At 46.2% G+C, this 26,696-nt stretch overlaps 1 protein-coding gene across 2 annotated transcripts in view; it reads right to left on the reverse strand.

The window, feature by feature from the left end:
- The window catches only part of Ap1b1 (adaptor related protein complex 1 subunit beta 1), a 58,818-nt gene that overhangs the window by 22,117 nt on the left and 10,005 nt on the right, over window positions 1-26,696 (reverse strand). For both annotated transcript variants that reach the window (XM_059275548.1, XM_059275547.1), the window contains exons 2-7: window positions 11,498-11,560; window positions 8,521-8,626; window positions 5,641-5,776; window positions 4,497-4,742; window positions 2,993-3,183; window positions 1,709-1,930 (exon numbers count right to left, since the gene is read on the reverse strand). In XM_059275548.1, coding sequence (XP_059131531.1) covers window positions 1,709-1,930; window positions 2,993-3,183; window positions 4,497-4,742; window positions 5,641-5,776; window positions 8,521-8,626; window positions 11,498-11,534 — 938 coding nt within the window. In that variant the 5' untranslated portion in view covers window positions 11,535-11,560. The remainder of the gene's footprint in view (window positions 1-1,708; window positions 1,931-2,992; window positions 3,184-4,496; window positions 4,743-5,640; window positions 5,777-8,520; window positions 8,627-11,497; window positions 11,561-26,696) is intronic.

The following is a 26,696-nucleotide window of genomic DNA, read 5'->3' on the forward strand; positions in this document are numbered from 1 at the left end:
TCTCAATTAGGCTCCCTGGGAGGAAACATTCCACACGTTACTGATCTCTGCTGACCTTCCAATAGAGGAAAAGCCCATGAGGAAGCCTTTCATGGATTCTTCCATACTCCTCCTTATGACCCAGCCGTAGATCACTCTACTAGGTCTTAGGTAGGAGCACAAATGACTCCTGGGAAATGCTAGCCAATCTCTGAACACAAACACAGACTCCTGCACAACAGGTCAACTCTGGGAGATGAACCGTCTAGCATGACCAATGTCTGCTGTATGAAGGCACTTGCCAGTAGGAACTGGCACCTGCTGAGCTATCTGAGTGCATCCACTGCTCCTCCCCTGCAGCCTGCTGCCCTCAAATGGTACCATAGGACACATTTTCTAAGACAAGGAAATTCAGAGAGGTCACAAAGCTTGCATTTGTCACAAACTAAAAGGTTGAGAGCAAGATACTTCTGTGTCCTTCCCAGGACAGAAATTAGTAATTCTAAAACAAAGTTATAGCCAGGATGAAGCTCTGTGCTGGGAGCAGGGGAAAGAAGAAATCAAGAGTCTGTGTTATCATACAAACTGTAGAGAGCCTGGCTGAATAAGGAGCTTTTGTGGTGCTCTGTGGGGGAGGGAAGACTCTGAGGTGGGTAGTAGGAAGATGACTTCTACAGTCAAGACTTGACAAAGGCTGCCTAATCACATCAGGCTGGCCCAGGTCATGACTGGGTGACATAGACAACTTCTTAAGAGATTACTGTGTTAAATATAGCACAGAGAACCCTTCATGCTGATCTAGTTCCTGTATTCTAATAAATGCAGTGACCCAAGGGCACTGGTATATAGAGACCCACACAGTAACAGCAAAGCCCTAGTCACATCACATTGCTTAGAGACTTGAAACCCTTTACCCATGTTTACCCTCCAAATCTTCACAAATGTCCCAGCTCAATAAATATCTCTGGCCCTCTAAGAAATATTAAGAACCAGACTGATGCTATGAAGGTGTGCTACCTTCCTGAGGCATGACCACAAGGGTCCTGGTTCCTAGCAGCAGACAGCAGAAATGAGTTGCCATTGCCAAGCCCTGACTACAGAGAGGCTGGGAGGAGAATTTAGGACATAGATCCCACCCCAGCTGCAGGGCACCCTCACTCAGAGCTGCCTTAGAGGGGAGAGAAGGTCATTCCAGAGACACTTCAGACCCAGTGCTGCTTATGGAACTTCAGACCTTCCCGTCTATCATCAGACCCCTTCCTTGGAAGCAGTGACTTATCTGAGCCACCCCTTAGGAGAAAGGAAGCAGGCGGCCCAGCATTCTGTTCCACTTCTCCCCCAGGCCTTGAGGTTGAACCAAACCCAGGATCTCTCACCATCTCTAAGGTCTCCAAATTCAAGGATTTCGATGAGACCTATGAACATTGTCCCCGAGAAAATTGCACACATAAAATCTTCAGATATCCCTGAAGGACTCTACAGACTCTTGTCACCAAATATCCGGGTGAATCAGCACCATGCTTGCCTTTACTTATCAGCTTTCTTTAAGGCTGACCCAAGGCTTCTTAACATTGAGATCCTGACCTGGGCCAGGTAGTTTTTTGTCAAGTGTCCCCTGAGGGGGAAAGTACTCTGACTGAGAACCCTGTAGTACTCTCTAGGCTTCCTGCATGGTGACAGATCAGTTTCCCTTGAGGGTCCCTGTCTCTAGCATGTCGCAAACATGTACCTTTTCTGCACGATGAGGTTGATGTTGCGCAGAGCCACATACTGCAGCTCTGGCTCTGCTGACAGCAGTGTGACCAGGGGAGGTGCTAGCTTCTTGAGCAGTGTGCCGTAGTAGTCCAGGTCCTTGGACAACATCTCCATGAACTTCATCAACACCTTCACAGCGGACAGTACCACAGCAGAGTTGGCATGGGAGAGCCTGGGAGTGACCCGCTCACAGATGCTAGGGTCCAGCCATTCCAGTAGAGCAAAGAGAGACAGACAAGGGAAAAGTCCTGTTTCACTTATCAAAATAGCATGTCTTTTTTGTTTTTGAGACGGGGCCTCATGCAAATGCAGATAGGCCTCAAACTTACCATGTAGCCAATGAACTGCTGAAGTCAAAGGTTGTCCCCACCCCCCACCCTGCCCCCTTTCCCTTTTTCTTCCAGTACTAGCACTGAACCTAGGGCCTCATGTATGTGAGATAAGTGCTCTCCCACTGGTCTGAACATTTCTGATCCTCCTGCCTCTACCTTCCAAGTGCTGAGATTACATACACACAGCACCCTGCCTGGTTTACGTGGTGCTGGGGCTAGAACCCAGGGCTTCATGTATGCTTAGCAATCACTCCACCAATTGAGCTCTATCTCCAGGTAAAACAGCATGTCTTCTACAGGAGGAAGGCCTTCTGCTTTGCTGCCTACTGACTCTAGCAGGCCCAAAAGACTGTGAGCCTCTGTTTCCTCATCTAAGAATTGGTGTAACGGTGTCCACTTCAAAGGCTTGTTGGACACAAATAAAAAGAATGAATACAGTGCCTGGAACACAGTAAATGTCCCTTCTACTGCCAAAGCATTCACTCATTCATGTCGGTCAAGACCCGCCCAGCTGGGTGAACTAGACAATTCCTTCCACCTTTCTAATTCAGTCTCCTTGTCTGTAAGATGGCTGATGACAGGATACATTCCACAGATCTGCTTTAAACATTACATAACACAGAAGGCACCCAGCAGAGGTCAGGTACCTAGAGAATTCAGTGGCTCTGAAGCTACAAAGCTCTTGATTCAACCCTGATGGATACTTGTCAGTTCCTGGCCAGTCCCAATCTACGTTCACAGCAAGCAGGGAGCTCCCTGTCTAAAGCCATACATCTGACAGCATGGCTCTGGAGATGAGAAGCAGACTGGCTCCCTTAAAGTGTGTCTGATGATGGGAAGAAAGGTCTTGGAAAGAGGCCCAGCTCAGAGAGCCCCGTGAGGTACACATCCAACCAGGCTGGTAAGCAAGGGGTTTGTCTGCTCACCTCTGGGCCTCACGGTCATCCTTGGGCATGTAGTTGGCCAGACAGTCCAGAATGAAGATCTGGCCCCACTCAGTGCACTCATTAAGGGCTGTCAGCAGCTTGTTGATGGACTGTGGGTTCAAGTCAAGCAGGTTGCTACTGGGATGAGACTCAGCGATCTCTGAGAGGGCAGCCACTGCGTTTGCCACCACCTGGTTGAGAGGGTGGAGGGGTAGAGGCTGGAGGTGCTGCTCGAGTCAGGGAGCACAGGGGCTAATGACACCAGTAGGTCGAGAGGGACATTCTGTAAAGGAATACGACCCTGTTGCTAGGCTCTAGAGCCTCACGACACTTCCCCACTGACTCCTCTGTAAAGAGAACTAAGGTAAGGACAGCTGCCACGGGGAAGAAGGGGAAGAAAGGCTCAGCTCCAGCACCCAGCAGTGGAAGGCAATGCCCACCACCAGTCAGTCCAACCTCGCTCCACTGGCTAGAGCCACTCAGAGCAGTGGTTGTCAGCTGTGCTTCTCAGAGAGAGGAGAATCCTGCAGGTCTCTTCAAGGCTGCTGAGAATGGGGAACTATAGAGGGCTTTCCACCAAGACAGCTCCTTTTATGTACAGTCTATAATGTTTTCAATTTTCCTGATGACACAGTGTTCAAGTTAACAGTCTTTAATCTATGAGCAATCAGCGTTTCTGGTGAATACAGAGTGGGGCTGTGCCCAATGTTCTGAATATTTCATTTTTTCTTACACACTTTTAAATTTAGAAAAGATCTTGTTACGCCGGGCGGTGGTGGCGCATGTCTTTAATCCCAGCACTCGGGAGGCAGAGGCAGGAGGATCTCTGCGAGTTCGAGGCCAGCCTGGTCTACAGAGTGAGTTCCAGGAAAGGCACAAAACTACACAGAGAAACTCTGTCTCGAAAAAACAACAACAACAAAAAAAAAAAAAAAAAGAGAAGATCTCGTTAAACAGCACAGGCTGGTCTTTAACTCTCATTCCTCCTACCTCAGCCTCCTGATTACTGGGATTACAGGCCCTGACAAACTTCACTGCAAACTCTTGTCATCACAATGAGTGAGGGGATTTGGCTTCCCACCTAACACATCCTGGTGTCCCGTGTTCCACACTACAGTACTGTCAGGTGACGCCTCTGCAACCCCACATGGAAGAGAACTACATGCTCGGGAATCACCAAGGTGGTCTTGCACTGACTGCAGAGTCACAGCTTGCCAAGCAGGTCAGGCCAGCTCAGGTCAGATATGTTACCTTCCCAAAGTCTAATGGTGAGACAAACAGGGATCTGAAAGATTGGGCAGCTTTCCTAATGCCATGTAGCTAGTTTGAGAGGGTAAAAGGAAATCCAGGCCTCATTCCCTGCAAACCACTGCAAGGAGCAGGCACTAGATACTCAGCAAGGCCCTCCCTTCTAAGAAAGGGGAGAGCCAGGTAAGGGTCAAGCCAGGTCTTCTGACCAAGCAACCCAGGAGCCTGTGGGCCTCACAAGGATGTTAGCACTTACCATGGGGTTAGAGTCAGAGATGAGGTCTTTAAGTGTGTCCAGGAAACCCTGGTCTTCTACCAGCTGGGCATTGATGTCATGGAGCTTGGCTACACACACAGCTGCTGTCTTGCGCACATATGGATCTTCATCCTTTAGGCACTTTCGGAGCGGTTCACACAAGTACTCTGTGATCTTGTCAACTCGGATGCAGCCCATGGTCCTCACAGCCAGGGCCCGGATGAGGGGGTTGGGGTCCTCACAGTCCTGAGGGGAACCAGTCATTGGCCAGGGGCAGGGGCAGGATGAGTCATCTGTGGCTTCCTATTCTTCCTGGCCTCCAGCTCTGAGCAACATCAGGCAGCTGCTGTGGGATGTCCACTGACCACAGCCAACAATACTCAGAGTAATGCCACAGAATGGATGCCAAGCACTTGCCAGATGCTGTGTGAGCGGCTCTCTACACTTTCTGTGCTGCTGCTTCCTGATGCCCTGTCACACAAGGAAGCTGAGGCTCTCGAGAAGGTGTGTGCTCCCCCCGTCAGAGCAGAGCAGCTACCCAAACTGCACCATAGTCCTCAATCTTTTCTTTTCCAGACAGGGTCTTGCCATGTTGCTCAGACAAGCCTGGGACTCCCTATATAGCCTAGACTGACCTAGAACTCATAGCAATCCTCCTTTCTTAGCCTCCCAAGTGCTGGAATTACAGGCACACACAGTCACAGCACCTCCCATTTCCCCACATGTGAGCCCCAGTGGGCTAGAGTCAATGTCCAAATTCGTGCTTTGCTCCTCATCTAGTGACAGAAAATAGAGAAAGGAGTCATGTGGTAAGGGACAGAGCTGCTCTCAGACACTTGCTACAATCTGCCCTGGCAACAGACACAGGGAGTGCGTGGCCCAGCCCAGGGAAATGAGAGGCCAATAGGCCTGGTGCCACCTCACAGGGAATGAATAAGCCATAATCTTTGGGTCTATGGTTCTGGAGAGAGAGGGAGCCCTCTGCTGGAGGATGAGGCCCTCAGCCTGCTCAGACAGAAGGAAGCCTGCAGGTCTGCAGGAGCCTGAAAATTCCACCCAAGCCAAAGTGCCCCAGCACTCCAAAGAGACAGAGACGGTGAGCAGCCCTTCCCCGCATTCCCACTTCCACTGGGTTCCTGCTCACCTTCACAAAGGTGTTGACAGCCATGATGGCCATATCAGGCTGACTCTTGGCATAGTTCATCAAGTACAGGTACACCAGCTTCTTTAGCTCCAAGTTGTCTGTCTGCATGCAGTTCACCACGTCAGGGAAAAGGGCGCTGCAAAATCAAAGGAGCACCAGTCAAGGCTGAAGACAGAACAGGAGCTTTTCAGGCAGCTAACTACAGGGGAAGGAAGGGATTGCAGTGAGAAGTAGGAAGAAGGAAGAGAAGAGTGATCTGAAAGGCTTGCTTTCTTCATGGGGTTCAAGCACAAGAAGAGCCCATCAAGACAGCTCTGCCTCTTGCTATGCTCATGACTCTGGGAAACTTCTTCCAGCCCCTAAGTATGAGTTCCTTCATTTGTAAAGAACGAGCAACAGAAATTGACCTTGAGGCTGGGGCTCGGGCTTAGTGGTAGAACACTTGCCTAGCATACACAAGGATCAGGGTTCAATTCCCAGTACTTCTCCCTACCTCCAGAAACTCACTTCTTAATGAGACAGTATTCCTAAAGCATCTGGTATTTGCAGAGTATCATTCTTTTTTCCCTCCCTAATGCTTCATGTGGTCCCTTATATCAGGCTGCTAGTTCCAGAGCATCTCAGAGAAGCAGGGCTGAAGGGACAGGTTTGGCACCCACTAAGAATCAGCAAGGTATATGGGACACATGCTGTGTACCAGGCTTGGTGCTAATGATTGGACACAATTCATCTCACTGAACAGCCCCAAGAAGCTGGGGGAATGTTCCCTTTTCTGGTAATTCTGAGGTTAAGAAATGTCAAACATGAGAAGCCAGCTCTGACTAGGACCTTTGCTGTACTTGGTGCGACTCTTTCCAGCATGGAACCCTAACCATCCCAGAGTTACAGGCCTTGAGATGAGAAATACAAGGATCAGTTTTCTGGAATGTGAACCATCACCCCACCCCCACCCCCTCCTAATTCTTGGGCTTCTACTGCCAAGAACAAGGTCACACAGAAAATGAAGGAGGCACCCAACAGACCAGGTTCCTTCAGAGCTAAACGGACAAAGTCACCTGGGAAGACGACACAGCAGGAAGAACAGAGCCACTCTGGGGAGAGAAGAGGAAGTGAAGAGCCTCAACGGCTCTCAGGCACCGTCAGCAAAGCAAGCTCTTTTCAGGAGGGCGGACAAAGATGTTTCCTTTGTTAGGAAGTGACAGATATGTTCCAACTGAAGGAGAATATATTTTTTTCTAGAAAGAATGAGATTTATCCAGTGACTGATGGAAGCAGATGCAGAGATCCACGGCCAAGCCCCAGGTGGAGCTCCAGGAGTCCAATCAGCGAGAGAGAGGAGGGATTATATGAGCAAGAAATATTGAGACCATGATTAGAAAAAGCACAGGGACAAATAGGCAAACTAGTGGAAACACAGGAACTGTGAACCAGTAGCTGAGGATCCCCCATGGAACTGGATGAGGCACTCTGGATAAGTGAGACAGTTGATTAGCTTGAACTATTTAGGAGGCCCCAGGCAGTGGGACCAGGACCTGTCCTTAGTGCATGAGCTGGCTTTCCGGAACCTAGGGCCTACGCTGAGACACTTTGCTCAGCCTTGGTGTAGGAAAGAGGGGACTGGACCTGCCTCAACTGAATCTACCAGGACAAGCTGAATCCCCAGGGGAGACCTTGCCTTGGAGGAGGTGGGAATGGGGGAAGGATTGGGGGGGAAAGCTGGGGGGGGTGGGAGGAGGGAGGACAGGGGAATCTGTGGCTGATATGTAAAATTTAATTAATTATAAAATAAAAAAAAAAGAATGAGATTTACAGATGCCCAATCCTTTAAAACATATTTTTAAATCATAGTTTACTAAATATGTGTGTGTACTGTGTGTGTGTGCACTTGGGCTCCTGTGTGCCACAGTGCACATGTGGAGGTCACAGGACAAGCAGTAGAAGACAAGCATGTGGATCCTGGAGATTGAATTCAGGTCATCAGGCTTGGTGGCAGACACTTTTACCCACTGAGGCACCCCATAGCCCCAATCCTTTTACAATCTGTCCTAAGAAGGTCTCTGCTAAGAATTCTCCTAACTGGCTGAAGGAAGTCCTTGCTAAGGTTAGCAATCGGGTGGGCAATCTGTGTGGAAGCCTGGGGCAGTGGGAGCATTCTCTAAGATCCAGTCAGGTAGCAGCTGGACATCAGAACTTCTGTGGTATGTGCAAGGTACTATGATATACAGAGAACAGTCTGGATTCTGGATTCTGGAAGGTCCACGCTCCATATCTGGTTCTGCATTAGCCATGTGACTGTTAGGGAGTATTTTTCCTCATTCTTTTTCTCATTTATTTGGCAATAAAAACATCACTGCACACAATGGAAAGTGTAGAGAACCACTGAGAAAATGTATCTGAAGGTGTTCTGCAGATTTGCCAATGCAAATATTGAGCTGTCATGAAATCTATCACTTGGAGATTTCTCAATCCGACAGGCGGTCAAACACAACTCCATACAACGAGAAGACAGCCTAGAGCAGGCGCTGAGTGTCAGAACAGAGAACAACAACAAAAAATAAAAAACACATTTCCTGTTCTCAAACCAAACCAACCCAAGCCAGAATCGCCAGCTGTGCTGGGTTCACCTTCCTTACTTAGTGGGCAGCAATGCTCTGGAGCTTCTGAGAGGGCTCTCCCACACTCTTGAATGCCCAGTCTGCCTCCCTCACTGTCCTCTCTGCCTGAGCCATTAGCACTGCGGCCTGTCACTCATGTGCAAACAGAACCCTGTGTTTGCAAATGAGGCTTGTCAAAGGAGCTGAGCAAGAGAAGATGGAAGAAGAGACAAACTGGACCCTAGCTATGACAGCATCCGGCTGTCACCAGCTTGCTCTTGCATACCTGACATCTTTGCCCACAGTCATTGATGCAATCACTTTCTTTACTGCCTCCTTCTTCTTCTCCTTCTTGTCACTGTTAAGCTCTGCTTTCAGCTCGAAGATCTCCCCTAAGGACAGGAGACAGCAATGAGCAGTCCATTTTCACCCCGAAGATGATCTCTTGCACCAGCTTCCCAGAGAACTGGGTGGAGGTAGAGAGCAGCTTTAAGCCCTTGCTTAGGTAGGACAGTGACAGTGAGAAAGGTGAAGAGAGATGAAGGTGATGGAAGCCTAGAGGCCATGTTGGACTAAAGGAATAGGAACCAAGGTCCTGGGGGCCCCTCAGTCAGCCTGCTAAAAATGCAGAGGACAGCAAGCTCCCCTTAGCCTTCTCACTGGCCCTCATTCTCCCAAGGCAGAGTGGAATTAGGGGTGGGTGGCGGTGGGTGGTGGCTGATCTTACATGTTGCCTTTTCCTGTTTTCCCAGAACCCTGAGCTCAAACAGCTTGCTCAGGGTTTCACTTCCTCAGCCTGGAGATGGGAATAGAGCTGTTTTACAAAGGCTGCAACATGTAATAAATTGTTCTCAAGAACTTGATGATGTAGAAAAGAAAATGAGGATGTGTGCTCATCCCCATGGAGATAGTCAGGACGTGCTAACAGGTTAGGTGGTAGACAATTCCAGAACCACACTAATTTTTCCATATCTTTTCTCATTTCACATTCACAACAACCTGTCTTTCCCCATTTTACAGATGTGCAATGGAGGCTGTTCCACGGCACATGGGACAGGCTAAGGTTGGAAACCAGGTTTGTTCCTTCCAAAGCATATGCTCTAAATAAACCCCTTTGCTTGGTTGGCCCTGCCATGGACAACCCTTGGCCTCTCTGACCCCATTTTTTGCCTGTTCCTCTCTTTGGACTGGCCAATGAACTCTCTCACTCAGTCTCAGCTGTGAAATGTCCAGCTCATTGCTTGGCACTCTGTTCAGCATCAGGGACAACTGTTGATATTAATTAGCCACATGAAGAATTCTAGTCCTAGGGTTTTTTTTTTTTTTTTCAAGTCACTTGGGGGTGGGGGGTGAGAAGGGACCATGGGGGGAAATGCTAAGAAAGTTCTAAGTAGATTCATAATGAGAAAAAGAAAATGAGGGTTTTTTTTTTTTTGTTGTTGTTGTTGTTGTTTTTAAAATCATGACCACAAAAAGAAATTAAATACAGTTGATTAAGAACAAGACCTAGCAAAGCTTGAGCAGGGTCACATTAATGGCACTGCTTAACAGGGCCAAGAATAATCTATAGATCCTGTGGTCCAAATTTATAAAGGAATACATCTTCCTCCTCGAAGAGGGGCCTGGATTCAGCAGACAAGGCCAACCTTGGCCAATCTCCACAGGGATTTGGAGATTTACTCAAAGCATGTGGCCAGGTGACGGAGGTCAGTCAAAGCACCCCAAGAAGTGGTGAGATGAGTTCAGGGCAGGCTGCTCTGAGATCCCTCCTTCCTCCAGCCACTAACCCTGGCTCCTGGATCACAGAAGGCAACCAGTTCTTTCTGCCCCAAGACCACACGCCCAGACTGGTGCTGTAGTCTCAACAGAGTTGTGATCCTGGTCTCACTAATCCCTTCAGTCTTTTATTACAATCTGCCTTGGATCTTTCTCAGATGTAGATCTGAATCTAGATGTCTCTATTTCTATTCACTGTCTCTCAATCTCTTTTTCACAGTCAGGGGCCCCATGACAGGGCTTCACATAAAGCAGGTTAAGCTTGAACTTGCTGTGTATCCAAGAATGGCCTTCAACCCCCCATCTTTCTGCCTCTGCCTCCCAAAGCTGAGACCCAGCACACCTGACAAGACTGTCTTAAATAAGCAACAGCTAGACCACAAAATAAAATGCCTACTGGGGGAAGGAGAGATGGCTCAGTGGTTAAGAGCCCTGGCTGCTCTTCCAGAGGACTTGGGTTTGATTCCCAGCACCCACATGGTGGCTCACAACTGTCTGTAAGTACAGTTCCACAGGATCCAACACCATCACACAGACATGAATGCAGACAAAACACCAGTGCACAGAAAATAAAATTTTTTCAAAATCTTAAAAAAAAAAAAATAAGTAAAAATAAAATGCCTGCTGATGGGCAGACTTTGGATCTGACTCAGTAATTCAACAAGATTAAGAATCAGGGCTGGAGAGATGGCTTAGTGGTTAAAAGCACTTCCAGAGGACTGGGGTTTGACTCCCAGAACCCACATGGTGGCTCACAACTCTCTGTAACTCCTGTTCTGAGGATCCAACACACTCTTCTGGCCTCCTTGGGCACCAGGCAAAGACATCCATACAGGCAAAAACATCCATACAAGTAAGTTTATGTATGTATGTATGTATGTATGTATGTATATTTTAAAGGAGACTAAGACTCTTCTGCCTCGTCAGCAGGCACTGGAGAGGAGAGGGTAAGAAAGGCTGGCCAGAGAGGTTAAAGCACACTTATCAGCCACAACACTTCCACCATTTCTTTAAAAGTAGAAAGGAACAGTTTCCAAAGACATTAACCCAGCTTAGTAAACTTCAGTGCAGCAACTTAACTAACTGGCTTTAATACCGAGTCATGGAACTGTTGGGAGATGTTTATGATGATGTCAAATGAATAACAGGATAAAAACTTTTGCTACAACGTGAACAATGCCGTAGATAAGGGCCAGCCTCCCCCAACAGCAGGGCTGCTGACAGACTGTGTACTTTCCCCAGGGAGGGACAATGTATTGAACTACTTTTAAGCCATGGGGAATAAGGACTTTTCCCCATGCTTAGCATTAATGTTCTTTTCTAGGTTCTAAAAGGTACACTTGGGTTCTTACATCATCAGCTGTGAACAGTTTCGGGATCATCATTCCCAATGATGCCTCCAAGCCTCCACCCTCCCCAAGCTCCCCAACACACCCGGGAAGAGAACATTTGGGAGACAGCATAGGCTGTGGTGACGCATACAGTACCTTTCTTGGTGGTTGTGAAGTATTTTGAATCAGTCATTTTGGTCCTCTATCTGTGGCCAGACTCTGCAAGACAGAGAAGAAAAGGGTGGGTCTGTGTTCTGGTCCATTTTCAGTTAGGGTGTGCACTGGGAGGAAGAGAAGGATCCAGAACACACAAAGTAGGAAGATAACTACTTATCTCTCTCTACAGGCAAGTGAACTGTTCGATCATGGCTGGTCTTATTTTGGAGGTAACTGAGGGAGTCTATCAGTGTTTTGACAGAACGAGCTTCCTTCTAGGAATCTCTCCCACAGCACAGGAGCCTGAGGTCATCTGTCTTCTTCAGTCTCGTTATCTATGACACACTCCTATGGCTGTCAGTAGGCAGACAGTTGAGTAACTACAGATTAATCCATGGACTAGAAATAAAAAGCCCTTGAGGGTCAGTCACAGCAGCCCCCCTTGCCGTGTTCATCCTGTTCAGCATGTTCTAGATATCTACCCAGCTGTGGGGCTCAGCTTACCGCCAAAGCTCAGGCAGTTCTATCCTCACCTCATGTAAGCAAGTGATCTTGAGAAATGCAAAGTTTAGGAAGTGAGGGAGGGAGAGATGGCTCAGTGGTTAACACTGACTGCTCTTCCAGAGGACCTGGGTTCAATTCCCAACAACCACATGGCAGCTCACAACTGTCTGTGATTCCAGTTTCAGGGAACCCGACATCAATGGCAAAACACCAACACACATAAATAAAGATAAATAAATTTAAAAAAAAAAGTGAGGGGGGGGGGTCTGGAGAGATGGCCAGGAGTTAAGAGCATGGGCTGCTCTTGCAGAGGACACTAGATTTGGCAGGACCCACACGGCAGCTCACAACCACCTAGAACTCCAGTTTCAGGAGATTCAAACATACTCTCGGGCCTCCAAGGACACTGCACACACATGGTGTACATACATACATTCACTCGGGCACACACATACCCATAAAACAAATAAACAGGTATTTGTGTGTACTAATTTTGTCCACATGTGTATCTGTGTACCACATGTGTGCCTGTGAGGCAAGAAGATGTCAGAGCCCTTGGAACTGGAGTTACAGATGGTTGGGAGTCACATGAAGGTGCTGAGAATTAAACTTGGTCGTCTGGAAGAACAGTTGGTGCTCTTAAATGCTGGACCATCTCTCCAGCCCCCTAAGTAAATAAGTCTTAAAGAAGCAAGGGGGGCCAGGCAGTGGTGGTGCACGCCTTTAATCCCAGCACTCAGGAGGCAGAACCAGGTGGATCTCTGTGAGTTCGAGGCCAGCCTGGTCTACAGAGAAACCCTGTCTTGAAAAACAAAACAACAACAACAACAACAACAACAAAAAGAAGAGTTTCTTCTTTCCACAACTTCCCTCAAGCTTCTAAAAAAATCTACCATTATCTCTAGAAGACTGGAGTTTGCACACTAGGATGGCACCATTTCTCAAGTCTGGCAGTTTTCTTACAGCATCTCTCAAGATATTACCCAGTTGTTGGAGTCAGGAGGTCAAAGAAATACTGAAGCCCCCAAGTTATTCCAGCAAGCATTTACTGAGCAACTACTTTGGATCTCAACAGTTCCTCTTGATCAACAGATGAAAGATTAAAAAGGAAGTAGGAGGGATGCTGGTGAGACGGCTCAGCAGAGAAAAGCACTATGCCATGCAGATTTGACCAGAGTTCAGTTCCTGGGATCTACAGTAGACTGAGAGAACTGACGCCTTAAAACTGACTTGTGATCTGAGCATGTGCATCCTCTCTCTGTCTCTCTGTCTCTGTCTCTCTCTCTCTCTCTCTGTCACACACATACACACACACTCCAGTAATAATACTTTTTTTTAAGATTATCACTATATATATACATATATATACATATATATGTATATATATTTCTTTTTTTTAAAATATTTTATTTATTATGTATACAGTGTTCTGCATGTATTCCTGCACACTAGAAGAGGGCACCAGATCTCATTAGGTGGTTGTGAGCTACCATGTGGGTGCTGGGAATTGAACTCAGGACCTCTGGAAGAAGAGCCAGTGCTCTTAACCTCTGAGCCATCTCTCCAGCCCCCAGTAATAATAATTAAAAAACAAAACAAAACAAAACAAAACAAACAAACAAAAAAAAACAGCTAATGAGCAGACCATGGTGGCACATGTTTGCAATACTAGCCTTGAAAAGTAGAGGCAGAAGGGTCGTAGTTGAGGTCAACCTGAGCTGCTAAAACTGTCTCAAAGGAAAAAAAAAAGTTACCCAGGGGCCACAACACCTTGGATAGCAGCTACTTCTGGAACTGCTCTGAGATTTACTAAGAAGTAATCATTTATTGGCACCTCTACTAAAATTAGAGGTTTAGGGGGCCAGGGAGATAGCTCAGTGGTTAAAGTGCTTAGCAATTAATTGTGAAGAGCAGAGTGCTCAGAACTCGTGCAAAGGATGAGTAGGTATGGCAGCCCGCCAATAACTCCCAGTCAGGGCTTAGGTTCTCTTGATGAAGAAATTCCTCCCCATTTGAGAGGAAGGACAGGGCTTTATCAGCACTAAGGACTTAGTCAAAGGCGGGGGAACTTTCTAATCTACCTGTAGTTTTTCATGGTAGAGAAAACCCACACAGCTGCTGGATGTAGGGTGGCTCACCTGTAATCTTAGCACCCAAAGGACTGAGGCAGAAAGACTGTGAGGTGAATCCAGATTGGGCTACAGACTGAGACCCTGCCTCAAAAACAAAAGCAAAGCCGGGCGGTGGTGGCACACACCTTTAATCCCAGCACTCGGGGGCAGAGGCAGGAGGATCTCTGAGTTCCAGGCCAGCCTGGTCTACAGAGTGAGTTCCACAGCCAGGGTTACAAAGAGAAACCCTGTCTCAACATCCCCCACCCCAAAGATGACACCTGAGGTTGTTGAGTTAGTAACTCAGGAGGTAAGGGTGCTTGCTGCTGAGGCTGATGACCTGAGTTTGGTCTCTGGCCCCGACATGTTGGCAGAACCAATTCTTAGAAGTTATCCTCTAACCTCCAAAGGGCAGGTACACAAACACAGAGGAAAGAAAGGGAGGGAGCAAGAAAGAAAGACATTCAAATGGAGCAAAGTCACTTCATTTTGTCCATTCAGTTGCCTCAATGGAAGGGACTCAAATATGTAGTCTTCTTTGTATTTCTTATTATGAGGAGGCAAAATGAAAGGCCACGATGTGACCAATGTGAGCTATACAGTCTCTCCAGTCTGACTATTTGTTTCAAGTTCAGCTTGTATTGTGGCAGGACAGCACTAAAGCTGTCCCCCCATCTGTTTTCATCAATGGAACACTAGCATGTCTCAGGTTGCTTTAAGTACTTTTGGATGCCATAGAACACGGGTTCTCAACCTCTGGCAAACATCTATTTCCAAAAAGATTAACACTGTGATTCATAACAGTAGCAAAATTATGGTTATGAAGTAGCAACAAAATAATTTCATGGTTGGGGTTACCACAACATGAGGGACTGTATTAAAGGGTCACAGCATTAGAAAGGTTGAGAAGCACTGAATAGAATAAAAGAACAGAAGCTTCACTAACAACAGTATAACAAAAAAAGACATAATTCTACTTTTCTTTCACAAAGTTCAGAAGAAAGAAGGCCCTTTCCTTCTAGAGCTGCAGTAAAGAGCCGAACTAATGATGTAAGCGCTGCATGGCGCTTGAGAAAAGATCCAAGTGCTCCAGGGGAGAACCTCTGCTTTGCTGGGCTCATAGCATGGGCCAGGACTGGAAACAACCCATAAGGGGAGGGTCATGTGGGTTTGCCTCACAGGGGGCACCATCTACCTTCAGGCCCCACATAGGGCTCTGCACAAGGCCAGTGTTCAATTGACAGTTCTTCAAAGAAACTAAAGGGGCCACTGGAGATCCCAGGGACACTCATCCACTGACAGCTCCATTATGTAACACTGTGCATTCAGTATCAACAGCAATTTACTTATATATGTTCTTTTGCACATGCACACAGCCACTTTTTTCAGAATGCTAATAATGAGAAGGCAAAAAAGATAACAGGTGTTCTGTCTACCACAAAGGGCTACATGGTTTAAGAAATCAGATCTGAGTCGGGCAGTGGTGGCACACACCTTTAATCCCAGCACTCGGGAGGCAGAGCCAGGCGGATCTCTGTGAGTTCGAGGCCAGCCTGGGCTACCAAGTGAGTTCCAGGAAAGGCGCAAAGCTACACAGAGAAACCCTGTCTCAAAAAACCAAAAAAAAAAAAAAAAAAAAGAAAAAAAAAAAAGAAATCAGATTTGAGCCGGGCGTTGGTGGTACACGCCTTTAATTCCAGCACTCGGGAGGCAGAGCCAGGCGGATCTCTGTGAGTTTGAAGCCAGCCTGGTCTACAGAGCGAGATCCAGTACAGGCACCAACCAAAACTACACAGAGAAACCCTGTCTCGAAAAAAATTAAAAAAAGAAATCAGATTTGGGAGCATAATGCCCAAAGGGACCAAAATAGGAAAGCCTCTGTTCCTTGCTGAGTCTAAGAGAATGATTAAGGCTGAGGGGACTATCTGGGCATGGAGGTACATGCCTGTATCCCCAGCAGTTGGGAGGCCGAGAAAGGATGAGAGCAGAGTGCAGAGTAAGACCACTCCTTAAAGCAATAAGCAAACAAACAACCTATGAAAAATAAAGTTGGAAGAAAAAGCAAAACAAAATAAAATACCAAGCACTCCCTCGGCATCCAACTGTAGGCTGCTGGGAGTTTTCCTCTGCAGTGGAGGAGGCTGTCAGGCCTTCCCGCCTCTGTAGACACAGCCTAGCATCTAGGAGCCCTGAATTCCCAGGACAAAACCCACCAGGGATTGATTCGGTATTGCACGCAGCTGACCAGGAGAAAGGGACAGGGAAGCTTCTTCTTTTGTAGATTAAAAAGAGGACAGAAGATGGCACAGTCTATATTCCCAGCTCCTCAGAAGGCTGAGGTAAGGACTACTTGAATAGTCCCAAGAGTTCAGGACCAGCCTAGGTAATAACTCTGCTGCAGGGTTAGCCAGCATAGATCTGCAGCCAAGCTTCTGACACATCTTCTCTCAGAATGTAACAACTCCCCACAAATTTGAGCTGGCCTTAATATGCTAATTTCTGCAGCATCTTTTCTGCAGATCCCTCTGCAGAGGCCCAGTGGGGCAGACGATACATAAACTGTGTTCCTCCGAAGCTGACCATGTCTAGAAATGAGAGAAATAAAAGGACACAGGGAAAAGTGAGAATGATTTGGAAAGCTACCCAATGCCCAGGCTAAAGATAAAGACACCCTCACTCCACAGGGAAAGCAAGCACCCACAGCTTGCAGATCTGCTGTAGAGCGCTCTCCCTTGGGCCTGGTCTTTAATGAGCGTCCTCACACCAGCGCCAGGTCTTATGTTTGGTTGTCTCTTGGATGTCATTGCAGGAGAGATCTTGCATTCTCTCCACAGGGATGGGAAAAAACAAACCAGTTCAGTCCTGAAAGCACTTGCACTTGGAGAAGCCATGGGAAGGCGGCAAGTCCCTCACAGTGCCAGCTGTGGCCTGCACCACTTCCTCTCCCATGAGGCCGAAGGTCCTAAAACCCTGTCATCTGACACATTTGATCAAGTACATGAACCACATTCAAAAGTAGGTGGTCTGCTTAGGCAAAAAAAGTATAAGGTTTGTAGTCTATCTTTGTGAGTGGCAGGGAACATTTTCAAAAGAAGTAGTTAAGTTGGGTGTGGTAGTTCACACCCATAATACTAGTATTCAGGAAACAGAGGCAGGAGGATTGCCATGAATTTGAGGCTCACCTAGACTACACAGCAGACTGTTTCAAGCAAACAAGGCAGTAACTTGATAACAGAAACCACTCTGGTGGAAAGAGAGCATTTGGGACTGGGATCCCCTGATTTAGTATTTACAGGTAAGAAATGCCCCACGGGGACAGCACTCCTGGAACAACCGGTTTGCCCTTCAGAAACCACCGTCACTGTCCCACCTCCAGAATGACATGCCACGCCAGACAACAAATTCCTATTAACCCCACTTTAAGACAAGCGAACATCTTTATATTTTTGAGGGGTATGTGTGGAGATCAGAGGAAAAATAGGGAAAAGTGGTTGTCGTCTTCATCATGTGGGCTCCAGGCACAGAGCTCAGGTCTTCAGGCTTGGTACAACTGTCTCCCCCTGTCAAGCTATCTCCATGACAATAACCTCACTTTTTAAGCCTTAGAGAAATCAAATACTAAAAGTTGAAAAGCAGCAGTTTCCCTTCAGCTCTGCAAAATAATTAAGCACTCACTGGCCATGGAGATGGGGGTCAAGAATGGGAAACTAAGTCCAAGAGAAAAGGGAAGAAGCCCCCTTCAAAAATCCACCTCATAGAAATAGTTCTAGCTAGGCCAGCAAGAAGGCGCAGTGGATAAAGGCAATCTGAGTTTGATCACCAGAACCCATGGAAAGGTAGATGGAAGAACTGACTCAATACACAATAATGGAGCGCGCGCGCACACACACACACACACAAATAAATAAAGTTGGGATTAGGTTTAAGAAAAGTCCTTAATACTTTTCAAATGTTTTGTCTTCATATAATTCATCTAAATTTAAATTTTTTTATTTTGTCTTTTGAGACAGGGTTTCTCTGTGTAATTTTGGTGCCTGCCATGGATCTTGCTCTGTAGACCAGGCTGGCCTCAAACTCACAGAGATCCGCCTGTCTCTGCCTCCGAGTGCTGGGATTAAAGGCATGCACCACCACCGCCCGGTTCTAAATTTAATTTTTAAAACAAGAAATAAAAACTATCTGCTTTAAGCTAATAAAATGAATTTAAATGTCTTAAGGACATTTTTAAATGAACAACTTTTCTCCAAAGACTCAAAATTGTTAACGGAAGTGTGTGTGTTCAGGGCTGAAGAGATGGCTCAGTGGTTAAGAGCACTGGCTGCTCTTCCAGAGGACCCAGGTTCAATTCCCAGCAACCACATGGCAGCTCACAACTGTCTGTAACTCCAGTTCCAGGGAATGTGGCACCTTCACACCAATGCACATAAAATAAATTTAAATAAATTATTAAAAAAAAAGAAGTGTGTGTGTGTGTGTGTGTGTGTGTGTGTGTGTGTGCGTGTGTGTATGATGTGAGACATGGTCTCTTACTTATTCCCTGTAGTATATCCCAGGCTCACTGGACCATGAGTACCTCCCACCTTGCCAAGGGATTGTTGAAATTACAGACACATACACCACATCACATCCTAGGGATCTGAACTCAGGTCCTCACACTAATGTGGCAAGAGCTTTATCCACTGAATCATTTCCCTGTAAACAGAGGCTTTTTTTTTTTTTTTTCCCATAGTCCCACAGCCGCTTTTAAAGTAATCACTCAGAGACTTAATATTAATTACAAACTGTTTGGCCCATTGCTCAGGCTTATTACTAACTAGCTTTTACAACTTAAATTAACTCATTTCGCCGGGCGGTAGTGGCACACGCCTTTAGTCCCAGCACTTGGGAGGCAGAGCCAGGCGGATCTCTGTGAGTTCGAGGCCAGCCTGGTCTCCAAAGCGAGTTCCAGGAAAGGCGCAAAACTACACAGAGAAACCCCGTCTCGAAAAACCCAAAAAAAAAAAAAAAAAAAAAAAAAAATTTAACTCATTTCTATTAATCTATGTTTTGCCATGTGTCTTATGGCTTTACCTGTGTTTTAGTACATCTTGCTCCTCCGGCAGCTGGCTGGCATCTGACCCTGACTCCTCCCTTCTTCTCCCTGTATCTCTGCTTCGATTTCCTGCCTAGCTCTATTCTGCCTTGCTATAGGCCAAAGCAGCTTCTTTATTAACCAATGGTAATAAAACATATTTATAGCATACAGAGGGGTTATTCCACAGCATTTCTCCAGCCCAATAGTAACTTTAAATTTTTTAAATTTTATTTATGTGTATTAATGTTTTGCCTGCATGTATGTATGTGCACCACATCTGTGCCTGGTGCCCTGGATCCCTTGGAACTGGAGTTATGGATAATTATAAACCACCATGTGGGTGCTAAATATCAAACACAAGTCTCCTGCAGAAGCAACAAGTGCTCTTAACTGCTGAGTCATCTCTCCAGCTCCCACAACACTAACTTTTTTTCCTTTCTTTTTTTTTTTATAATTTATTTAACTTTATTTTATGTGCATTGATGTGAAGGTGTCAGATCCCCCGGAACTGGAGTTGTAGACAGTTGTGAGCTGCCATGTGGGTGCTGGGAATTGAACCCGAGTCCTCTGGAAGAGCAGTGCTCTTAACTGCTGAGTCATCTCTCCAGCCCCCAATACTAACTTTTTAAAGGAATGACTATCGTTCTGAAGTGAATTGACTTCATTGCCTTTTTGGGGGGGTGGGGTGGGGGGTTGGTTGTTTTTTTTTTTTTTTTTTTTTGAGACAGGGTTTCCGCCTGGCTCTGCCTCCCGAGTGCTGGGATTAAAGGCATGCGCCACCACCGCCCGGCTAGTTTCCATGTTTTAAAACAGGGAGAGCATCACTTGCTGGTTTATGTATCTCACATACTTCTTCTAATGGGATAGCATGAGAATGAAAACTCAGTGACAAGATCAAATGTAAACAAAAGCTGAGAAATGCCTCAATGGTACAGCATGTATTGAGCATGCATGAAACCTTGGGTTTGATACTCAGCATCAAACAAAAACAGCCAACCAAACAGAATACATAAACACTTTAAGTATCATGGGATAGCATTTGGATGAAGCTGCAGAGCAGAAAAAGCAAAATTAAACTATGGTGGTAGAAGTCAGGTCAGGGGACACTGGCTAAAGCGGGCCTGGAAGCTCCCTGAAGGTGATGAAGATGATCTGTGTCCTGATGCATATGCTGGGCACATGCTACTTGGTGTGAATTATACAAACATTAAGAACAATTTATTTCTTTCTTTCTTGATTTTTTTGATTTTCGAGACAGGGTTTCTCTGTGTAGTTTTGGTGCCTTTAATCCCAGCACTTAGGAGGCAGAGGCAGGCAGATCTCTGTGAGTTTGAGGCCAGGCTGGTCTACAGAGTGAGTTCCAGGAAGCCAGGGCTACACAAAGAAACACTGTCTCAGAAAAACAAAAACAAAACAGTAAGATCCAATGTTGGAGAGGAAAAGGAAGACTGGATCAAAATCCAGAAGAAAAAAAGCGTTTCTATGATATAAAAGCTAGCCTTAAAAGGTCCAATTACAAAAAGTCAATTTTCCTGCATGACCAAAACAATAAAAAGAAAAAGAGGCAAATTACAAACTCACAAATATTGTCATCCCATTGATAACAAAGGCACACTTGTTTCCATAGCATATCAAAATCCAGAACTGAGGCAGGTATGTGGCTTATGGGGCACTCAGCCCTTGGGAAACAAGATGGAAGGAGTGTTTGAGGCCAGCCTAGGTTACATAAGACCTTGCCACAAAACAAACAAAGGAAACCCATCAATACAAAGAGAAGAATGGAGAAAGACGTAGACAGTTACCAAATATAAAACATTCATGCCTAGACATAAGAGACACAGAAACTGAAATTACAGTGAAATACTATTGAGCGGCTACTTGACTAATGAAAAGCTAAAAGTCTGCTAAGATTCCATGCTGGTATAAATATAGGAAATAAGGACCCCATTGATGTCAACAAGAGACTAATTGCCTTATACACCTCTTAGAGTAGTTGGCAGTAGCTTTCAAAACTGCAAGTACACTTAGTCATTGGTCCAGCAATTGAACTTCTAAAACTTATAAAAAACAAAAAGTCGCCGGGCGGTGGTGGTACATGCCTTTAATCCCAGCACTCAGGAGGCAGAGCCAGGCAGATCTCTGTGAGTTCGAGGCCAGCCTGGTCTACAGACTGAGATCCAGGACAGGCACCAAAACTACATGGAGAAACCCTGTCTCGGAAAAACCAAAAAATTATTTACTCAACAACCTTTGTAATAGCAAAATGCTGTGACACTTGAACTCACGGAGATCCATTTGCCTCTGCTTCCTGAGTGCTGGGATTAAAAGCGTATGCCACTGTCTCCAGCTATACATGTTTTTTTAAAAAGTTTTATTTTATGTGTATGCCTGGTGCCTGCGGGAGCCAGGGGGAAGGTGTGGGATCCCCAGGAACTGGAGTTACAGATGGTTGTGACCACCATGTGAGACCTGAGTCCTTTGTAAGAGGAGCCAGTGTTCTTAACTGCCAAGTCATCTCTCCACCCCAACATGCTTTTATCATAACTATCCAAGACAATCAATGGAAAAGCAAAATGCAAAGTATAAAAGTATGCTAGCATCGCCATTTTAAATAAATATTAATAAAATGCAAGTATCTTACAAGTTTGCAAATGTATCCACTATCCTTAAAAGGACAGAAAAGTTATCAGTGATTTCTTCCAAAAAGGAAACTGGGTGACTAAGGAATGGGGTGTGAGACTGACTCTCCATTGATCCTTTGATAGAAATTGGAAACTCTGTGCTGTGTGTACACATTACCTGTTTACACATAAAGCAGCCTAGATGGATTGGTACATTTATCCCAATACTAGTTCCATCAATATCTCATTCTTCAGCCTCAGCTTTAACTCTCCTGCCCCAGAGAGCTTCCTTCCTCTGTACCCAGAGGGACACCAGCCTCCTGGCATTGGACTCATATCTCCAACCTCTCCACAGCCTTCTTCATGCTTCTAATTTGCGATGTGTTCTGTTTAACACTGTCAGCCCAGTGACTGGCACTGTGCCTGGCACATTCCAGGAGCTCACCAAGTGTTGGCTGGCTCAGTGAATGAAAAGACAGGTTCCCAAGGAAGCTACAAAACCAAGGACTCACAACAAATCAAACTCTGTGACAAGCACCAGACAGACCAGGAACAGAAGGCTTTGCAGTTAACTTTCAACAAATACAGCAAGGCTGAGCCAATGCCAAGATCGCTGCCAGAAGTCTGGCTTTACTACACAGACAGCTGTGTGGCCTTGGGAGCAAAGTAAACCTCCTGACTCTGGCCTTACATTTTCCAACTGTCAAAGGAACTTCGGGGGCCCTCCACGGCAACATAGACAGCAGGTGAAAGGTGAACCGAGATGACAGAAGGAAGGCTGGGTGCTAGATCCTGGATCATCCAACTATGCCCTAGGTTCTCCGTCCTCAGGGGCCTCCAGGCAGGCCATAGTTCAATGCAGTTCGAAAACTAGTCAGGTCAAGTGGTAGTAGCGCACACCTTTAGTCCCAGCACTTGGGAGGCAGAGGCAGGAGGACCTCTGGGAGTTCGAGGGCAGCCTGGTGTACAGAGTGAGTTCCAGGACAGTCAGGGCTGTTGGAGAAACCATGTCTTGGAATACATGGGGGGGCCGGGGGGGGGGGGGGGGACAAAAACAAAAAACAAAAACCCTAAACCAAACAACAACAAAACAGACTCCTTCCACATTCCAAATGTTCTGATTTGCCACTCAATGAAGGAGTTTTTCTCCCAACCAATGGATGTTTTTCTAAGGGGATCATGTGGTTGATATATTGTGCACCCCAATAAACTTATCTGGGGGTCAGAGAACAGAACAGCCATTATATTAAACATAGGTTTAGGCAGTGGTAGCACACACCTTTAATTCTAGCATTCTGGAGGCAGAGATCCATCTGGATCTCTGTGAGTTCAAAGCCACACTGGAAACAGCCAGGCATGGTGACACACGCCTTTAATCCCAGGAAGTGATGGCAAGAAGCAGAAAGGTATATAAGGCATGAGGACCAGGAACTAGAGGTCTTTTTTAAGCTTTTAGGCTTTTAGCAGTAGTTCAGCTGAGATCCACTCAGATGAGGACACAGAGGCTTCCAGTTTGAGGAAACAGATCGGCTGAGGAATTGGTATGGTGAAGCTAGCTGTGGCTTGTTCTGTCTCTCTGATCTTCCAGCATTCACCCCAATACCTGGCCCTGGGTTTGTTTTTATTAATAAGACTTTTTAAGATTCGTGTTACAGGATCAAAGAGGGTAAAATTCAAAAGGCAGCCAGGCAGAGGCAGTAAACCTTATTAGTTTTTCCATTTATTTATTTCTCTGCCTGGGGGTGGGGGGGATGTATATGCCATAGCTTAAGTGTGGCAGTGAGAGGACAACTTGTAGGAGTTGGTTCTTGGTTCTCCCTTTCTAGCATGTGGATTCCAGGAACTGAACTCAGTTCATCAGGCTTGGTGGCCAATGCCTTTACCCACTGAACCATCTCACAAGCCCATTTGGATTTTTGAGACAGGATGTCCTGATGGGTTTTTTTTGTCAACTTGACACAAGCCTAGACATATCTAGGAAGAGTTGATCTTGAGAAAATGCCTTCCCCCAGATTGCCTGTAGGCAAGTCTGTAGGACATCTTGCCTTAAGATTGGTGTGGGAGACCCAGCTCACTATGGGTGGTACCACCCTGGGCAGCTGGTCCTGGGTGTATATAAAGCAGACTGAGCAAGCCAGCAGTCTTCTGCGGCTTCTGCTTCAGTTCCTGCCCTTACTTCCTTCACAGTGGACTATGGTGTGGAGCTGTAAACTGAAATAAAACCTCTTCTTTCCAACTTGCTTTTGGTAACGGTATTTTATCACAGCAACAGAAAAATATCAAAAACAGAGGACTTCATTATGTAGGTCAGGCTAGCTTCAAACTCATGATTCTCTTGCCTCAGCTGAGTGTTAGGATTACAGGTCTGTACCACCATGCTCAGTTTATTAAGTCTTCAGAAAGAAGGAAAATCATAACACTCTGAGGAGGAAAGTGTTTTCGTTCTCCACAAGGCCAAACATCTCAAAGGTAGGACTTTCTTCCTTTCAGAGCAGTGTCTTGTCAGAGCCGTCCAATCTCTGCATTGAAAAGCCATGTTAGCACATGTATTGCACATTGAGGGCACTTGGTGAGTCAGAGAGGGAGCTGGTCAGTAAAACAAACAGGAAAGAGATGAGAACCATTTCAGGAGGTCTGACTCAGGTGCCAGCACCCATCTCTGAACGCACAGGTATTTGGGCAGGAAAACTGTCCTCTGAAGGTCTGTGCTGGGGCTTCAGCTGTGAAGCCCTTCCATGACGACAGCTGCTCAGAAACCTGCTATATGGACACATGAACCTCAAGGACAATCAGGACTAAGTTAGACTAGCAAGTGTGCATACCTGTAACTCCAGCCCTTGGGAAGCTGAGGACCAAGGATCATGAGTTCCAGGTCAGCTTGAGTTTCACAGTGAGACCCAGTGTCAGAAGTGAAAAGAAAATGAAGGGGAAAGGCTAAGAAAGAGAGAATGAAGAGGGCTTTCTTCAGCCAGGAAGAAAGCTCAGTCTTGGTGAAGTGCTTGCCAAGCACGCATGAGGACCCCAGTTCTCCAGAACTCATGTACAAAAGCTGGTGGTACGCACTGTGACAGATCCCTGGTGCAAGCTTACTAGCCAGCCAAACTAGACTAATTAGTGAGTTCCAGGCCAGTGAGAGACCGTCTCAAAAATCAAGATGGATATCACCTGAGCAACAACACGCCTCAAGCTGACCTCAGCCTCTACAAGCACATGCATGTATTCACACACTCATGCACCAGCAAACACATGGAAACACACACGATGGAGGGGCTAGTTACCATTTCTCCTTCATCTTAAGCAGAAAAGCCACACTTGGGTCATTACACATGCTCTGCTCTTTCGGCTGTGTCTCAGGGGCAGAGATTGGCTTATCTCACAGACGTCCCCTCTGCGCTAGGCCCTGCCTGCCTGTGACCCTCCCCATGAGGATGAGTCTGACTGAGGTACTTCTCTCCATCTGACAATCCTTTATCTTATTTACTTCTTTCTGGAGATGTTGGTGACAGAACCTAGTGTCATACCTACAAAGAGAGCAAACACTCTACCAAGGAGCTGCAGACACCCTCTGCCCAACAGTCTTTTAAAAAGGAAAAGGGACCTCAGAGGTAAGTGCAAATGTTCACTTTAAAGTTAGGGAAACCAGTAAGGCCAACTCGAAGACAAAAGGGTGAGTCATCAGTAGAGAAACCAGACTTTAGACTTTCTCTCTTAGACAATGTGGTCACCAGACTCATCCAAACAAGCTCCTTCAAGTGAGCTCAGCAACTATGAGAAAATATTCCACGTTCTTTAGGCTTGGCATGAAATGCTGAACAAAGATGGTGATTACGGAAGAATGACAAACAGACATACACTATGGGCCAGACACCACACAGAGTTTTAAATTTAGTCCTCAGGGGGCTGGCAAGATGGCTCAGCAGGTAAAGGTGCTTGCCACCAAGCCCAACAAACTGAGTTGACACCCAGGACCTACGTAGTGGAGAGAAGGAATCCTGCAAGTTGTCCTCTGATTTCCACACACTTGTCATGGCATGCACAATAAATAAATGTAATGAAAGTATATCACTTAAAAAAATCCATCTTCATATCTGTGAAGGTTTTAATAATATCACAGGCTCACAGTTAAGGAAAACAGAAGCCAGTAGAGTGTAAGGCATTTGTTTGGAGTCACATGGCTGGTGACTCCCCCAACACTGTCTCAAGAGCAGGTCACATGTTGCCCTTTATCCAGGGAAACAAATACTCTTCCTGAATGAAGACCTGGTAGAAATGCATACAGGTCAAGCTAAAGGGTACAGGCTATGGGTTGCCACATATCCCTGCAGAACTCCTCAGATGTTGAATAGCAGGTTACTTTAGGCCCATCTATCTACCTGAAACAGCAGGAACATCAGGTTTGGTAACATGCCTAGTAAAAGCCTGTCTGGATAAGCTTGCCAAGCTGTGGGTCTCTTGGGATTTGGATGAGAACTGATTAATCAAAGCAATCTCTTGAGGCTCGCAGTAATTAAAGCTTCAAAATAAAAAGGACCCAAAGGTTTCTTCTACATGCAAGCAAAAGTCCTTCATCACCAGTGAGCATCAAGAGCCTCATTTCAGAATCAGTTAGTTTCCCACTAATCTGCCAACAACAATGTGTTGAAAGAACTGCTTTCAAGAAAGAGCCACATTCTTTGGGACGAAAAATAAAAAAACAAACAAACAAATGAATCCCAGCACTCGAGAGGCAGAGGCAGGCAGATCTGAGGCCAGTCTGGTCTATGGAGTGAGTTCCAGGACAGCCAGGGATACACAGAGGAGCCCTATCTTGAAAAACCAATGCCCCCCCCTGACCCCCCCCCCCCGCAAAAAAAAATAATAAAAATAAAACAAGATGGTTGTAGTGGTGC

The sequence above is a fragment of the Peromyscus eremicus genome, chromosome 10 (assembly GCF_949786415.1).
Source record: "Peromyscus eremicus chromosome 10, PerEre_H2_v1, whole genome shotgun sequence".
NCBI lineage: Eukaryota > Metazoa > Chordata > Mammalia > Rodentia > Cricetidae > Peromyscus > Peromyscus eremicus.